The sequence below is a fragment of the Heterocephalus glaber genome, unplaced genomic scaffold, assembly GCF_053883595.1.
Source record: "Heterocephalus glaber isolate CG9 unplaced genomic scaffold, H.glaber_assembly_v1.0 deba00001481, whole genome shotgun sequence".
NCBI classification, from domain to species: Eukaryota; Metazoa; Chordata; class Mammalia; order Rodentia; family Bathyergidae; genus Heterocephalus; species Heterocephalus glaber.
Genome location: NW_028258317.1, coordinates 54,461,690 through 54,479,639, shown reverse-complemented (window position 1 = coordinate 54,479,639; position 17,950 = coordinate 54,461,690). Strand labels below are relative to the sequence as shown.

Below are 17,950 nucleotides of genomic sequence, written 5' to 3'. Positions count from 1 at the left end.
TTTAATAGATACCTTACTTCTGATTTAGAATTTTGATGTTTCCACACTAGTGATATGCAGTTGGATACTCTCCACACTGGGTATCTCCCGGTCAGCCACATGACCACCAGGGATAACAACCTGTACTCTACAAGGCACTGTTTTGTTAAACTGTGATGTTCAGTAGGTTAAATGCATTAAATGTATTTTTGACTAACAGTATTTTCAGATTAACAGTGGTTTTATCAGAATATTGATACAGAAAAGTTTTAGATAACTTAATAGATTGAATACTAAGGTAGTTGTAGAAGCAAAATAAGTAAGGTGTTCTTTTAAGATTTGCTTTTCCTGTGACTCCTTGTTTAAGGTGAAGATTATCTGACTCTAACCAGTAACTTCATTAACCTAACAAAGTTACCAGGCCAGGGTGAATTTACAATGTATATGGCCTATCTTGTGTCTGTGACTTGTAAATAGAAACTGGAATTGTATTTACATATCAAAGACCACTAGGGATGAGATAATGGCTAAAAAGGATATAAAAAGGGAAAAGCTGAACAAAGGGGGTGCTGACCAGACTGGTTTCTGGTATTCCCGTCTGCTCGTGAGAAGAAATTTTATTATTTTATTTGAATTCTGTGTCTCTGTGTATTTCTTTCCGAGATTTCCACAACAATATAACCTCATTTAATTTGTTGAGGAACATCTGTATTTAAACAGATCATTTTTGTAGCTTTCCTGGTTATGCATACCTTAGTTTCAAATTAGAAACGCTTTCTATGGCTCTAAAAAGCATGTATCTTTGTAAAAAGGCATTTGTTAAATTATTGACTGGGGACTCAGGAAAATAGGATGCCAAAGAAAAGGAAAGTTTTAATACATGTCTACCTAGGATGTTTTCTATTAAAACACTTGTTTGTTTGTTTGCTATGCTCCTGTTCTGATTTTGATTTCCTTGTCTGATAGATAAGGAAAAATTTTACTTCAGTCCATCTTTCTTATGTGGAATTGAAACACATGGGTCAGCAGCACCTGGGGCGGTACCCTGTGCATTTTCACCTGTGTGGAGACGTGGATTCTAGAGGGGGGTACAGACACCCAACATTTGTGGATGGCCTGTCTATTCATCACAGCTTCTCGAGGTGCATCACAGTGCATGGGACTGATGGCTTGCTGGTAAGTAGCACCGTATTCTGACAGCATGTGTCATTGGTCATAGAAATGTTAGCTCCCCTTAAGTCTCATAACTTCGCAAGTTTGTGTAAGCTGTTTCATCACATGCCTTACTGTAACCCACTCTTACTGAGAATTCTGCTATTTTTCTGTCTGTAGGAAGCCTCCAGTTTTTTACCATGCAAAATATTCTCCTCAAGGGGAAATGAGCCCTGGCATTTGACTTTGCCCATTCTGGGAAGATTAAAAACTTCTTTTTGCACTTGTACCAAGTGTACTAAATTGAGAAGCACTTGTCACTGAAATCTCAATCAATCTTGTTACCAGTGACACTGTACACTTGTATTTCTGCAGATAAAAGATACCATTGGATTCGACACACTAGGTCACTGTTTCTTTTTGGAAGATGGTGTTGAACAAAGGAATACTTTGTTCCATAATCTTGGGCTGCTCACCAAGCCAGGCATTCTCCTCCCCACGGATAGGAACAACTCCATGTGCACCACCATACGAGACAAAGTATTTGGAAATTATGTCCCTGTGCCTGCCACTGACTGTATGTGAGTAATTGGCTGAGAGAGAATTCATGTGATTGTTGGTCAAGACCCTTGCCTTTTGGGGAAAATGTTTTTGGGGAAGTTTTTAGCGGGCAGGATTTTATGAAGAATGTTTAAATCACCTTTGAAAATGCCTTGCAGGGCAATTTCAACTTTCTGGATTGCTCATCCCAACAATAATCTGATTAATAATGCAGCTGCAGGCTCACAGGTAAATAATACTAAAGTGTTTTCTAATTTGTTTTTTGTATTATTAGTGTCCATAAATGTTCTGGTTTATATGGGTGTGACGTTATCTGTGCCAGTGCAACCCAAGCATGGCATTGTTTTTAGTGCTGCTTGTTTAGTTAAGAACAGGAGATGGCTGGGTGGTTCTTCTATTTCTTTTAAATCTTTCATACCATTTAGTATCTATGAGTCCATTACGACAGATGACACATGGAAGAAAAGAGTGCGCTACCTCTAGGATTATGTCATCTCCAGAGTTATTTTTTACTGTATTCTGGCTTTTCATATTTAATCCTGTTTGGCGAGGTATCTGATCATTTCAGTTTCTGGTACTGATGAACAAAGGAAGCCTTTGCTTTTCCTTAGGCAAGTGGATTAGTCTATAGGGTGCTGTGTTAACTGTCACTATGGTCAAGGGGCACATCTTTGTGCTAAATGTAGGGATTGTGTACGTTTAGGGATTTCATCTTGATAAAGCAGCTGAAAACACAGCTCTGTGCCATGAGTGAACTGTGCGCCTTGAGTTGTTTTACACACACGCACGCGCGCGCACAAATAATTTTTAAGAGAATGAATGGAATATTTTTAAATGGTAGAAATATCTTCTGGGTAAATCTGAAGAAACTTACATTTAATTGAGTATGATTGAGAACTCCTAATTTATACTACAAATGAATCCTTTGAGACATTATACTATTAAGATTGTAAATGTAGTGAAAACCGCAGTACAGAAATTGCTACAATACATAAATGTTCATGTGTTTACATCATAAGTATTTAAAATGTGTAAATGGAAAGAAGTATCTAGCATCATTTCTAAGAACTAAGTGAAAGATTAGTTGAAGGAAGTGTTTCTTTGAGATAACAAGGATAATGGCTAAAGTCACTGCTGTGATTTTCCTTAAAAATATAAAATGTAGTCTGAAGGTCCTTGTCATTTTAAGATTCTTATTTCACAGGGCAGAGATCTGGACACTGAATCAGTTCAGGTTTTCATTCTTCATTTTCATCAAGTGTCTGTTGCGTTTGGATGGAGTTAATACTGGGCGTTTCTGAGTGGAAGGTGATGACTGAGGTAGTTGTGCACCTCACTCCTGCCGTCTTCTCGTCTTCTGATCTTGTTGCATTGTGAGTCAGCAGCCAGAGAGCAAAGCTTCCCCTCAGCTCTTTTCTGGAGTCGGGGTTTGAAGGGTAAAGCACATAACAAATAGTCTATGAAAATGTAAGCTGAGATTGCCAGGTGCCCTTCCCGGGGGCTCAGGTGAGACGCATGAAAGCATCTCAAATATTTTTTGTGTTTTTATTCTGTGAATTTTTTCTTTCTTCTCTAAAGCTCCTGTTCCGGGAAAGCTAGTGTTTGACAGGGCTTTCCTCCCAACGTCAATCAGGTTGTTTCTTCATTGCCTTTTCCAGAGCTCCTTTACCTGTTTTGACATCATAGTGTTTGACAGGAAACAGCTGCTACCTGCTTGTGCCTCTGCCCCCCCAACTCCAGGGCATCCCAGGAGGATCCACTCCATCCTCAGCTTATAGGAATGTGGCGTGGAGCCTTCTCACTAGCCCTTTAAGTCTTCTGTTTGTGGAGGTGGCAAACATTTTTCAGAATAGTTCGTTTTATTAAGACCCATCTATAAACTTTTGTTGTGAAAAAATGTTAAATATTCCATTCTTTTGGCGTGTAGGTGTGTATATGCTTTCCACAGTGCATCCTTCCTCTATCCTCCCTAAAGGACTTGTTTGTTAACAACTAGTATGATACCTACTACATGCATCTTAGTTACCTGTGTATTCAATGCTAGACTCTAAATTGTTTAAAAATGGTAGTGTACACCCAGCACGTAATGGGCACTAAATAAATGTGTGATGAATTTGAATTAAGGGTATCCTTTTACAGTGTGTGTTTCGGTTTTGACAGCCTGTTTAATCAAAGTCCCATAATCCTTTACATTGAAGTTTTCCTTTACATTGGGCTGGTTTTTAATTCAGTTGAAAAAGAAATTAGCACAGAGATTGAGAACATTCATTTCTATTTTCATGTTTTATTTGGAGTGTTAAAAAATTTTTAAACTGTTCTGCTCCTGTCAGGGGCAGTAATACTGAAACTGAGCAGACAGGGTCCAGACTGAGACAGCATACTGATTCATGCATGTGGTGGTTGGTTTTTTTTTCCCCCTTTGGCAAAAATTTACCTCAGGACAGGAAACCCATTGGAGTAGTTTGAAAGAAGTCAGTGAGCTCTACTTGGTGGTGGACAGTTGTTTAATAGGCATGACTCATCTATTGATCAGATTTGGAGGTAAACAGACCAGAACCACATTGCCTAAAGGCTGTGCTGTCCCAGTCACATGGAAGGCTTATTTGGTTTTCATTCTGTATAACATGTTAAAGTAGATAATGATGGGAAAGTTGTTTTGAAAGTAAATTTTGCTATAAGTCAATCACTTTTTTTGTCCAGTCCAAACAACATTAAGTTTGCTTTTTAAAAATAATGCATGATATAAGTGCCTCAAGGATGCTAGATGTGTGTGCAACTTCTGAATCTTTGAAAATTTTGTTTTATGAAGATTAAACTTGCTTGCAAAGCAGTTATTTTTGAGGGTGTTTCACAGAGTGGCTTTATAATCTAGGCTTTTAATAATCTTGTCTTTTCATTATAGGATGCTGGAATATGGTATTTATTCCACAAAGAGCCTACAGGGGAATCCAGTGGATTACAGCTCTTAGCAAAACCAGAGCTCACTCCACTGGGTATATTTTATAACAACAGAGTCCATTCAAGTTTTAAGGTAGGTTTCTAAATTTTAAGAATCAGTACATATGATTTACAGGATTTAAAGGATGGACTGTTGTTACTATCTTTTAGTCACTTCTGTGCCGGTACAAAAAACATTCCAGACTAGGTAATCTGTAATGAAAAGAAACATATTTGGCTCTTGATTCGGAACCCTGAGAAGCCCAAAATTGAGGGTCCAACATTTGTTGAAGGCCTTGCTGCATCAATCCATAGTGCCAGAGGAAAAGTAAGGGCATGAGAACGAATAGGCATGAATGCCCATTCTCAGGATCTTTTAAGATAAGCATGAATCTGTTCCTGAGGGTGGGGCTCTCATGACCTAAAAACCTCCTTAGGCTTCACTTCCAACACTGTTGTTTTGGGGGCTAAGTTTCCAACACAGGCATTTTGGGGGGTATTTTCAAACCGTACCGGATTACAGCTGAGAAACAGCAGTTTTGATAGAACTTGTCACCAGAGCATACTTTGTGATTAGAAAAGAAAAAAAAGAAAGGACAGCAATCCTTCCATATTCAGGGGTGTACATACAGCATCCCCTTAATGCACACAGTTAATCACAACACACGTGTGCACCTGTGATCTGATTGAGTCATGGATTTTTGTCGATGTGATCTCCTCTGCTCTCTTGTCCCTCCCCACACTCACACTTTCTTTGTAATCTCTGATGTCATCTTGTGTTTCCAGAGATGTGTACACATTAGCTAATCTACTTTGAGGTTTTGGATACATACTTCTCTTTTCTCTATTCCCAGTGCTGGTCGGGTGTCCATTTGGGCATTTAATGCTAGTTACATAAATAGTAAAATACTGCTTAAGAATATTTGATGGAATGATATATGAACCCATTCAGAAGCTTCAGTTTTCCTAATATTGGGCACTCAACCCTGTCCTTCCTGCTGATGAGTACATTGGTTCATTTTGTGCCTGGGGGCACTTGCATATTTTCATTGCATATGTAATGCCCAGGTCCTTGACCTTGGTGTGACTCATATCAGAGTTTAGTTAACACTTTCCACATATGCCACCCAGAGAATCTTTTCAAAACTTAAGTGTGTTATAATTTAAAGAGCTTAGAATCATTCGATGAAGATTTGAGAGAGGAAAAAAACCTTTGCTGTGACTTTTATGAGCTGAATAGTAAGGCTAATAAATATTGAAAGTAGCATTTCAAAGTGAAACTCCTCAATTAAAAAATTATAAATGATGTAAAAAGCACCTCATTCTAATTAATTTTTAGTGTCAAATACCACAATGACATGTGGTAATCTCTTGTTAATTATGAGAATCTAAATTGTATGACTGGATAATTAGGTTTTAATTTGTTAAATTTGAGAATAACTCTACAGGATGAAATAATAGTGAAAGGAAATTGTGTTAGTTACTTTTCTCTCATTGCTGAGACAGAATACCTAACACCTAAAGTTAAAGGGGAAGGGGTTTATTTGGCTTACAGTTTGTAGAGGTTTCAGTCCATAGTTGGCTGGCTCCAAGATAGTTATGGCAAACAGGGTGCCTGGTAGAGGAGAAACAATATGGCACACACGAGGTAGCAAAGGCAACAAGAGAGTTTAACAGCATCTTCCTGCCTCCTTTATCCCATCCAGACTACCAGGGTGAGGGCAGTGCCAAACCACTCACTCTTGAGTAGTGGTTTAGTAATCACGCGCCCTTAATCCCAGCATCACACATTCCAGATTCACCTACCTCTGGCCAAATGAGACTTTGGGGCGATACCCAGACCCACAACATAACAGAAATTGAACCATTGGAGTCCTCAAAAAGAAACCTGCCATCTTGCTGTCACTTGTACACACACACACACACACACACACGCACACGCACACACACGCGTGCGCACCCCTCCTATGGCTTCAGTTGCTGATGCATCCTGAATCTGTGTCTAGTCCAGGTCGGTCACATTTATTTGACTGCCAATGAGTTCCATTTCAGTGTCTCAAGACAGACTTCAGTGTCTAATTATATTTTATATAACATATAATATATATAAATATATTCAAAATGAAAATCCTTCTTTTTAGGCCTGGCTCATTTTTATATGTCCGTTTCAGCAAATGAAACCACTCTAGTTACCCAAATTTAAAAAAAAAAAAAAGCTTCTCTTGCTCCCTTTCCCTCATCCCCAGTCACAAAGTAGTAACAATTCTGCCTAGTAAAAAGTTCTCACTCTGTCTAGTTTTTGCTGTTGCTACTGCCACAAATCTAAGTCATTTCATTGCTCTTTTGGATGGCCAAAATTATCTCCTATTTCACTTTTATCTTTTTTGCCCTCTTTCAGTTCATTATACACCTCTTAGCTATCTATGATTTTTTTCTCCTTAAAATGTAGCCGGTTGCAATGTCATTATTAAATTCCTGATCTTCTGACTCTTACACCATATCAGCCCTTTATGATCTGATGTCTTCTCTTCTTTAGCCTTCTTCACATTTCTTCCCTTTGTGCATTTTCATTAGTGCACCGAGGATTTTTTTTCTTGTATAGTCCATGCTGTCTCTCATTTCTGAACTTTTGTACAAACTGTTCCCTTAGTCCTTTCCTCTAAGATCTTCACCTGCTTCCCACCCACCCCAGCCCATTCTCTTGGTTGGTTAATTCCTTGCCAGCCTGTGGGTTTCAGCCTTGTGAGGGGTCACTGCTGTTAGGCAACAGTCTGTGAATCCCTGTCGCCCAGGAAAAAGGCCTCATCTGGGTGCCTCTCTTTATCATTTGCTTATCACATAGTACTGCAGTTATTTAACTGATGGCTTCCTGATAGTGTTTGTATCAGTAGCAGCATGAATGTGTTTTGTTTGTTAATCATTGTATAAAGCTTCAAGCAGGTACTAAGTTACTTGCGGAGTGGCTGAATGAGAGTAATTATAAAAATATCCAGGATACCTTTTTTTGAGTAGAAGTGATAATTTAAAACTTACTTTTTGACTCATTTTTATGTATTTCAGGCTGGCTTGTTTATTGACAAAGGTGTCAAAACCACCAACTCCAGTGCCGCCGACCCAAGAGAATACCTCTGCTTGGATAACAGTGCAAGGTGCAGCTGCTCTTTAACATTGCATTCAGCTCTTGTCTTGCCAGAATAGAACTTTCGAGTCAAGCACACTGTGTTCTTTTCTCTAGTAACATGTTTAGAATGAAGTTTTAAACATTTGTAGAAGGGTTTTGGAAAAACATTCTGCTGTCCCTGGTCCTGATGCAGGGCCTTTATCTTATTGAAATGCCAGAGAAGTTGGTACTTCTCTCCCTTCTCAAAGTGGGAGATTGTTGTTAGAAGGAGTTACAGAAAGAGAAAGAAAAAGGAAAGAGAGGTATTAAGAAGGATTTCAGATTTGGAGAAGAGTATGACTCATTGAAAAAACATGTTAAACTAGGTTGTGGTAGTCTGATCCTTGAAAACCAAAGCATATAGAATTTATGCTTAGTGGTCAAGATGGAACATTTTGTTGACTCTATTTCAAAGGAAAAGATCCTCAGTTTGATGATCAAGCTGGTTCTGGTTCAGTCATTTGTAGCCTCAGATTCAAATCCTAGCCAGGCTCTTGGTTGCCTGTTCTTTATAACCACAAAATGCAGTTGGGAAATGGGTCAGCATTTCAGTAGAGTTCTCTTACAAGCTGTATGTGAGCCAAAGTAAATACAGTGTCTCAGATGGAAATAAAATGATCTGGAAAAGATGGCAATTCAAAGTCATATTCAGTAGAAATATTCAGTACATATTATTTTTTTATACTTCGGTTGATCGACCAGTTTATGGACCAGTTATTGGAGTAAAGCAGGGGCCATACTGTAGGTTGATGAATCTGACTTAAGTATGAGCCAGCATTCTTGTAATATATTACTGAGATGTGCGGTCAGGAGAAAACTGGGGAAAGGGTGGTAAATTACTCATCAGGATTCCTCAAAGGTCAAGTTAAGCATAAAATACTGTATAGAAATGATCAGGTAGCTTTTGAGAAGTCCAGAAACTGTGGGCATTATTTAAATAAAACTCAAGGTAATGGATACCTCATAGCTAATCAATATATGGGATAGAAAAATAGAAGAGATAAATGTAAGACAAAGGCGAAAATAAATAGAAGCAGATTATGAACCAAGAAAAGAATATTAGCTGACAAAATAAATCTGTGGTACAAGGTTGCTCCTGTTCTTTTTAGTTTTAAAAAAGTTTTATAATTTGTAGCATTAAGAATGTATAGTGCAAAGTTAGCATTGCAAGAAAAATCCTAGGCAGAATAAATTTGGCTCCTTTCATGACTTAAAAAATTATTTATATAATTTTTATAATGTGTTTGTATATATTTATACGAATAGGTGAGTAAATTTTAAGAATCCAGTGATATTTTAACTAGATGACAATGAAACGCTTTTATTCATGATAGTGTAAGGAGTTCTTTCCCAGATGTGTATATGGGATGTTATGAAAATGGTAATCTTTCCTCTGCACTCCATTATTTCTCTTGCCATTTTATAAATGCAAACATATTTTTAAGGAGTTGTACTCCATTTGGAAGTTGTTATTGAAAAGAACTGATTATAGAAAACGGGCAGCGAGACATTTGGCAGCTGTGTGTACCAATGTACGTAATATCCCCCGATATATTCATGCAATCTAGACATGAGCAAAAGTGATGGAACATTGAGAAGTAATAAACCAGCCTATGAATTAAACACCAGGCTCATGGAATCCAGAAAATATTCCGTCTGTTCATCAAAGAGGAACCTGACTCAACAGTTAATCAGATGAGGTTTTCCTTGTTTTTAGGATGTGAAATTATAGGAATCTAAAGGGCCTTAAAATGGGAGATTTCACCTCAAGAAACCATTTTGTCTGAAACTGGTAAATTTCATCTGAAGAAGTGAAAGCATTAGAACCAACTAGTATTGTTTAGAGCAGAGGATCACTAAGGGAGGGCCAGGAAATATGTTGAAATCACATAGATGATGATGAAAAATCCAGGGAAGTAGATGAAAATAAACGAGAGCAAAGCAAGTAGTTAATGATTGAATTATATAGATAGGAAAGTGAGAAAGCGGAGGCAGCCGTAACAGACAATCAGATGTTGTCTTTTGATTCCCCCCTCCCCCTCCTCTTCCCCTTCCTTCCCTCCCCCTCCTTCTTGTTCCACTCCCTTCCTTCCCCTCTCCTCCTCCTCTTCTCTCTTCTCCTTTTCTTTTTCACCTTTCGGAACACATACACTTTCTTTTCCAGAACTCTTCTATCTGCTTAATATTGTAAGTAGGTATTGGCTTAGATTTTTCCCCCCTTAGGTCAGAGCTAGCTAGGGTAAGTGTCCTGGGTCATGTAATGTAAGGATGGATATATGACTCTGTCCCCACTGCTACAGCCATGTTTATACCACCAACATAAAGAGCCTCCAGAATGGTCCTGGAGTCCATTTTCCAAGTAGGAGCCTGTGATCTGCTGAAAAAAAATGATAAGAAATGTGATCACATTCTGAGTCCATGCTTCATTAACTTCCCATTGCATTTCAGATGAAGAACCACACACTTACCTGACCCTTGCTGGCCTCTCTCTCCTATCTATCTCCCTTGCCTCTCTCACTCTCTGGCCAGCTTGCTTGGAGTAGAGTGCTGAGCTCATTCATGCATCAGGGCATGAGTGCTTGCTGGTCCTCCTGCAGAGTTGCTTCTCCCATCATGCACATTTAGTGAGCACCTAGTGTTCCAGCAAGTATGGTAGTAGCATTGTGCAAAGGATAATCCCAACTATATAGTTGCAAGATCTCAACGTGCTGAATTTAGTTTTGAAAAGCTTTGTTAAGGTGGTGGCTTTTTGGGATTATTTATTTGAGTTGTTACAGCAGACAGTTTTTGACACCAAGTTTTTGACTTTTACATTAAGTACATTATAAATGTCTTAGAGCAAGGAGAAAGAAAAGGCAATTCAGCTTTTATAATAAATAAGTCAATTAAACATAAGGTATTTAATTTTAGCCATTTCAAGCTATTGAATTGAGTTTTATCACTATATCTGAAGCATTTAACTAGCATACAACTCAAATAATATTACAATTCACTTATATAAATATTAATGTGGTAACTTATACAGTAAGTTTGTATCAGTAGTATGTAATTTAAGAACTTAGGCAGACATGTAGATTTCCTTGCTTGAGAGAGAGTGTGTATATGTTCTAATGGAAATGATGTTTGTGTTTATGTTTGGCAGTGTCACTTTGTAAGTCTGTTTTAAAAACTGAAGCTATGAAAGCAGTTCTCTGGATAGTCATGTGTAAATAAATGTAATGTTTATTTGAAATATAATAAGTTGTATATTAAGATTTTTTTTTCAGTTTGTTTGTTTTGGCCAAATTTAAATCCTCCTTTTTACTCTATAGCTTATAACTATGAAGAGTTAATTTCTATTACTTTTTATTCCTTTTTAATAAAACCTCTTTTTTTTTTTTAAACCTTAGATTTCGGCCTCATCGGGATGCAGACCCTGAGAAACCCCGTGTTGCTGCTGTAATCGACAGGCTGATTGCTTTTAAAAATAATGACCATGGGGCCTGGATCAGAGGAGGAGATATTATTGTTCAGAACTCAGCGTGGGTATTCGCTACAGCGTTACTGCCTGATAACAATGATGTACTTGTTCTTAAGGATTTTTTTAAACATAGTAGAGGGCCAGGGATTTAGCTCAGTGGTTTCGCTGCCTGCTGCGCAAGTGCAAGGACCTGAGTTTGATCCCCGGTACCAAAAAAAAAATAATAAACCTAGTAGAATATGGTAAAGTAGAGTGGTGTTTCCTGGAGTCGTATATTATTAGTGGTGGTAACTGGCAGGACAAGCTCTGAGGAAGTACGCTAGAGTTAACAGACTGCAAATGTTTGGAATTGTCTCATTTTGGTGCTTTTATTGGAACTGAACTTGTCTAGTGACATGAGAGCTTTTGATGAGACTGAACAGAAACTTGGAATATAGCTTTTTATAATAAACATGGTTTGTGTCAGCACTAAATAATGATTCTGAAACTACCTGGTCAGTTTTTCTTCCTCTTGGCTATTCCTTAAAGTTTTTCTGATTTTCTTCCTTTGCCATTCAAAACAAAAGCTGTGTAACTCCACGTTAATAAATCTGTTGACTTTTATATCTTTCCATGACCTGAGGCAGGAAGCAGCTCACCTTTTTTCTCACTTGTGTGTCTTTAAGAGAGGCCTGATACATGTTGAGCTGAGATTGGTCTTGGTCTAGAAAAAAGATTTTTTGTTTTGGCACTAACCATTAGCTTCTTGACATTTCACCATCATCTTTGACTTTTTTCATCCAAAAAATAGATACTTTTTTTTTAATCTGTAGACGTAGCTACGGTGTCATCTAATTATTTTCTAAAAAATAATTATGAAATGTCTTAACTAACACTTATATACTACTTATTATGTTCTAGGCATTGTTCTAAATACTTGAAACTATTTAATGTGTTTAATCCTCTCAAGAATTATATAGAGAAGATTATATTATTATTTCAACTTACAAATGAGAAACTGGGCGAGAGAGGTTGAATAACTTTTACCCAGGGTCATACAGCTAATAATTGGCAAGACCAGGATTCGAATTAGATACCCTCACTGCATGGTTTGTGCTTTGTACCTTAGCTATTGGGAAGTTAAAGTTTTAGGTGGGTGGATTGGGACCTTCTAGATTTTATAATTAAATACTGAGAGAACTGCCTTTTATGTGATGTGGTAAATTAAAATGTTCTTTCATTCTCTTTTCTCTTACAGATTTGCAGATAATGGAATAGGACTGACCTTTGCCAGGTTTGTAATGGCTTAAAAATATGTATTTCATTATTTTAGAGATATCAAGTAAAATTATCTATGGTATTTTTAAGGGGGAATAACACACAGGAATATTTCATAATTTATTAGCATTTAAAAAATAGCACCCTCTTCTTGGTTCCACTAAAGGACCAGAAATACATTTTTATTGACTAATCAAATTCATACTGAGGGAGTAGCTGGAATTCCATAGAAAGGTAAGGCAATTATAATCTTTGCTTAGAAAAAAACCACTTGAGATTGAGACTAAAGGTCTTAAAAAGTAGAGGAAGAAAGAGAAGCACAAGGAGATTAAAAAACTAGTATTTTTCTTAGAAGGTACTTTATCAGTAATCTTTAAGAACTAAACTTATATTGTATATTTTTCTCTGGGTTCTTGTCCTTCCAATGGCCATGTTAAATGTTAAACATGCTTCTCATTTACTTGTATTCTGGGCTGTTTCATTCTCATTTGCAATATTCATGGTTGAGAATGATGTTATTGCTGTTAAATTTCATTTGTTTATATATAATTTGCAAGCCATAATTCATATGAGATATTTTTACAGTTTAAAAGCAGTTTCTGAGTGTGTGTCTAACATGCGCAAGGACTGTTTGATCCCCAGAACCTCCTTCCCACAAGCGGTTTATAAGGATTTGATAATGTGTGTTAGAAGAAGCTATTGGCTTTGTAGAAAAGTTTTAGCTTTTTAAGTTACAGCTTGCTTTCGTTTGGGGGTAAATTTAAATTTCCTAGGGAAGGGTGGCTAATGATTGTCCTGATTTTAACAGTGATGGAAGCTTCCCAAGTGATGAAGGTTCTAGCCAGGAAGTGTCTGAATCTCTCTTTGTTGGGGAGAGCAGGAATTACGGCTTCCATGGCGGTCAGAATAAGTATATGGGCATTGGAGGAATAGACCAGAAACCTCGCACATTACCTAGGAACAGGTAAGAGTTATTTAGGGTTGGACACCTAGCCCCCAATGCAGTTTCTGTAATAACCTTAGATTTGTTGGATTCTACTGTGACTCTTTCCTTATCACTACTACTAGTATTATTGTATTATCCCATCAGATTTTGTGCAATTATTAACCATTTCATAGATTCTGTTATCACTTTTGTAACAGAGGCCAATCTTGTTTCTTACATAAGAACTTATATAAGCTGGTGATTTTTTTTTTTTTTTCTTTTTTTTCCCTTTCTTGAGACATAAAAAGGTGCCAAACCATAAACTATGACATTAGGTCAGTTTTCCCTCAATTTCTGATGTTGGGTTTTAGAAATAGGCACTGGAAAAAGGAAATTGCCTACTGAAGAGAGTCCTAGAAAATGAGCATTGATAGATGCCAAAGCTGACTCAAAAACCTCACCATGGCTGTGTAATTAACAGTGTTTGAACTGTTGGAGGAGGTGGTGTAGGGTTTTGGCATGTTTTCTGTCATCATAATCACAGTCATTAAACTAGTACTTAGCAGTAGAAAGATTCTTCAAAGCTTTTAAGGAACTATTAACTAATTAATCCGTACCTCAGTTTTGAGAGTCAGCTGGAGTTGTCCTCATTTTACTTAGATGAAAACCAAGGAGAGAAAAACTAAATCTTGTTCTAAAGACCTCACATCTGAGCCAATGCCATGATCCATCAAGGTTCAGCTCCTTGTTGAGCATGATGGTACACACCTGTGATCCCAGCACTCTGGGAGGCTGAGGCAGGAGGATCACAAGTTAGAGTCTACCCTGGGCAATTTAGCAATTTAACGAGACCTTGTTATAAAATATAAAATAAAAAAGGGCTAGCTGGGGATGTAGCTCTGTGTGAAGGTCCTGGGTTCAGTGGCTTGTACTGAAAAAAAAAGCACCTCCTCAATGCCATCTTTGGACACTGAGCTGGAACAAGACAGAGTAATGGGCAAACCGACTGTTAACTTCACTAGTTTTTGGTAGAGTTTCTTGTGCTTACACTGATGCTGTGGTTTTTTTCTGTTGTTATGGTGCTGGGTATTGAACCCAGGAGGGCTTGTACATGCTAGGCAAGTACTTGCTACTGAGTTACATCTCCAGTCCCAAATAAAGCACCTCAAGTGGAATAACATTTTCCTGGTGAAGTTTGGCTCACATATAAGTGTGAGGAAGCCAGAGCTGCATCTTCGGAGAGGCCAGCATCTATCCTAGATACAGTGCCTTTCTTCCCAAACAATTTATCGTATAACTATTCTTATTGCCTCCGTAACACTATCTGAAATTATCCTTTGATTTTTTTTTTTTTTTGTTTGTCTTTCCCACTATAGTACATATCTTATTCCATCATGGATGTTGTCTTGGTTACCACAGGATCTTAAAATTTTGCCGAGTGCTTACAGGGCATGTAGCAGTATTTATAAAACAAATCAGTGCTGTTGAAAGAGCACACATGCATTGAACAAAATCTTGTATCTTTAACAGGACATTCCCAATTAGAGGCTTTCAGATATATGATGGGCCCATTCATCTCACCAGGAGCACTTTCAAAAAATACGTGCCAACTCCAGATAGATACAGCAGTGCGATTGGCTTCCTAATGAAGAATACCTGGCAGATAACCCCCAGGAATAACATTTCCCTGGTGAAGTTTGGACCACATGTAAGTATGTTCTTACGTTTCCTGTTGGTGACTAAGGTAAGAGAGGGAGGGACAGCACGTTTCCAAAGACCAAAATGCAATGGATTTGTACTGAGTCTTTATGATAGGGAAGAAAAATATATAACACAGGAACTTCTGATCTTGTGTACTCTGTCCTGTTGAGTTCAAGGTGTGAGCAGTGATCTCATGTATTTTTAGTATATGTGCTGCAGAAGCGAGCACAGTCTCATGTATTTTTGACACTTGAGTGATAACTTGAACAGGAAAATGCCTTGAAGTGATAATGCTAGGGGATTGTAGAGCTTCACAGGAACAAGAAGACACGTGATTTTTGTGAAACAGTGGACTAAACTGATAGGGTAGTGCTGTCTCCACTGAGAGATCTAGGTTCTTCTTGGTATTTTATTTATCTGAGACTGTTCTAGGGAATTAGAGGATAAAAGGTTGGGGATGAGGAAGAATACTAGGGCAGTGTGATAAAAACTGGGTACTGATACAAACTGTTGAATGGCTTCATGAAGATTGCAAAGAAGAATCAGAAATTACTGTTTACAGTGTAGCACTGCTACCAGCTGGGCTTGGTCAGGCCTGAGTCTGGGCCTTGTACTCTTTGGGTTTCTGGGTTCATTCACTCATCTGCAGCCAGGAACGTAAGAAAATAAGAAAAGCCCATAAAAATGGAAAAATTAGTTTATTTGTAATTTGGCCAAATTGGGAGGGCAGGTGGTGTATGTCTGTCCTGCATCCCAAACACACAGAAACATTCCAGTTTTTAGATGGGGTAGAACAAAAGCCAGGAAATATCCATATGTAGATTTAGTGAAGCTTTAGCCTAGAGGGCTGAAAGAGTTGAATCCCCCAGCATCCATTGACAGCATGAGGGAACTTGGACAAACAGTTTATCTCTAATAAAAATTCTAAATTTTTAAAGATCCATTTTAAAGATGCCAACAGTAGTAGTTTTCTTAGCAGTTTCACCATCCTCCTCTTTCCCCATAATACACAGAACAATCTGATTATGTCCCTGTAAGCTGTAACTATCTTGCCAGTTCCAGGATGGCAGGGGCATGAAAGAGATGGCACCTCGGACTCCCTAGCTCCCTGCTCCCACGGGAAGCCACAAGTGGAAAGTAGCTCATAGTTCTTTCATTCACATCTAAATACAAACTCACTGCCCCGTTGAAAATAGAGCGTGAAAAGATCTCTCCAAGTAGGTATCTGTGGTTTTCTAGAAGAGCTGAGGGCCACAAATGAGCATTTCACCTTGTTTGGCTGGTTCTCTTTTGGGCTGTATAGGGTAGAACTAGACTAGTAGATGGCTTCCCACATCAATAGGGCAGTTTTTTGGTGTTTTTCAGTGCTGTGAATTGAACCCAGAGCTCTACCACTCTACCGCTGAGCTACATCCCCAGCTCTTTAGGGAGGATCTTAGATCACCTTTTCAGTATGGAGGCTGGCTGTATATTTGCTGCCCGTATGGACCTCCACGTACAGGATTTAGTGACCACAGCCATGGTTACACTGGAAAGCATTTGTGGTGGACATGCAATTGGGTTGTAGCAGGGGATGCTAGATGGCGGTAGTCCTCACTTTGTGATATTGTTGGTTTTCATTGCTGTCAGGTTTCTTTGAATGTCTTTTTTGGAAAGCCTGGTCCTTGGTTTGAAGATTGTGAGCTGGATGGTGATAAGAATTCCATATTCCATGACGTTGATGGTTCTGTAACGGGATACCAGGATGCTTACGTGGGCAGAATGGACAACTACCTGATCCGCCATCCGAGCTGTATCAATGTCACCAAGTGGAACGCAGTGATCTGCAGTGGCACTTACGCCCAGGTAGGCCCAGAAAGCAGTCTGATGCCTGAGCCCTACTGCTGCTGCCAGCACTGCTTCTGTGAAGAGGATGCTTCAGCTTCTTTCTCTTTGGTGCTTTCTCAAGTATGATTTTCTTAAAAAAAAAAAAAAAAAAAAAAGAATTGTACTGAAAAGACTCCTTACCTCAAACCAGTTTTGAAACTGGAAAAGTGGGGCTGGGGATTTAGCTCAGTGGTTCCGGTGTCTGCCTCCCAAGCGCAAGGTCCTGAGTTCGATCCCTGGTACCAAAAAAGAAAGTGGAAAAGTGAGTTGCAGAAGGGTGAGGTGATTTGCTTTGAGTTAAGTATGGTTGGGGGGTAGCTGGCGCCAGAACCCATATTTCTTGACTCAGGTTTTTGTGCCACTCTTAGAGGGAATTTTATCTTTTGATTTCAGGGTGATTATGTCTACTCCATTAGGTAATCTGACTTTTGAGGCAGAAATTCAGTGGGTCACACAGAAAGCGAGATGTAGATGGTGCTGGGAATTGAAAATGAGTGGACAAGGGAGGAATGGAAGAAAATTCTTGTAATTATACTACAGAATGTCTATGATGATAATGAAGGAGGTGATAGAAACTAGGAAACGCCTCTTGGAAATTGTTAAGTAGCGTGTATTTACTAATGGATACCCAGTGTAAGCAGGTTGCAAAGTAGTGTACACAGTTGAGAACACAGACTGGGGAGCCAGGTTACCTAAATTACCTTGGTTACCTTGGTTACCTAGGTTACCTTGGGTTTATTATTTCCCAAAGGTGAGTTGGGCAAGTGAAAATTACACTGTGCATGTGCATAAGGACCATGCTAGTTTCTCTGCTGTGAGGCTGTGGTGATGCTAGGATGCACTAATAAGTGGAAAGCATTTAGTGTATGGTCTGACTCCTGCATGGTGCAGTGCTGGCTGCTGTGAGTGCTGTCTGAGAAGCAGGGCTGTATGTCGCAAAGGTGGCTTCAAC

The 17,950-nt window shown here is 38.6% G+C and overlaps 1 protein-coding gene across 4 annotated transcripts in view; it reads left to right on the top strand.

Moving 5' to 3' along the window:
- Cemip2 (cell migration inducing hyaluronidase 2) overlaps window positions 1-17,950 on the top strand; it is a 70,920-nt gene that overhangs the window by 35,717 nt on the left and 17,253 nt on the right. For all 4 annotated transcript variants that reach the window (XM_004838138.4, XM_004838140.4, XM_004838137.4 and 1 more), the window contains exons 8-17: window positions 946-1,155; window positions 1,507-1,712; window positions 1,851-1,920; window positions 4,595-4,723; window positions 7,690-7,778; window positions 11,179-11,310; window positions 12,487-12,522; window positions 13,315-13,470; window positions 14,962-15,139; window positions 16,762-16,977. In XM_004838138.4, coding sequence (XP_004838195.2) covers window positions 946-1,155; window positions 1,507-1,712; window positions 1,851-1,920; window positions 4,595-4,723; window positions 7,690-7,778; window positions 11,179-11,310; window positions 12,487-12,522; window positions 13,315-13,470; window positions 14,962-15,139; window positions 16,762-16,977 — 1,422 coding nt within the window. The remainder of the gene's footprint in view (window positions 1-945; window positions 1,156-1,506; window positions 1,713-1,850; window positions 1,921-4,594; window positions 4,724-7,689; window positions 7,779-11,178; window positions 11,311-12,486; window positions 12,523-13,314; window positions 13,471-14,961; window positions 15,140-16,761; window positions 16,978-17,950) is intronic.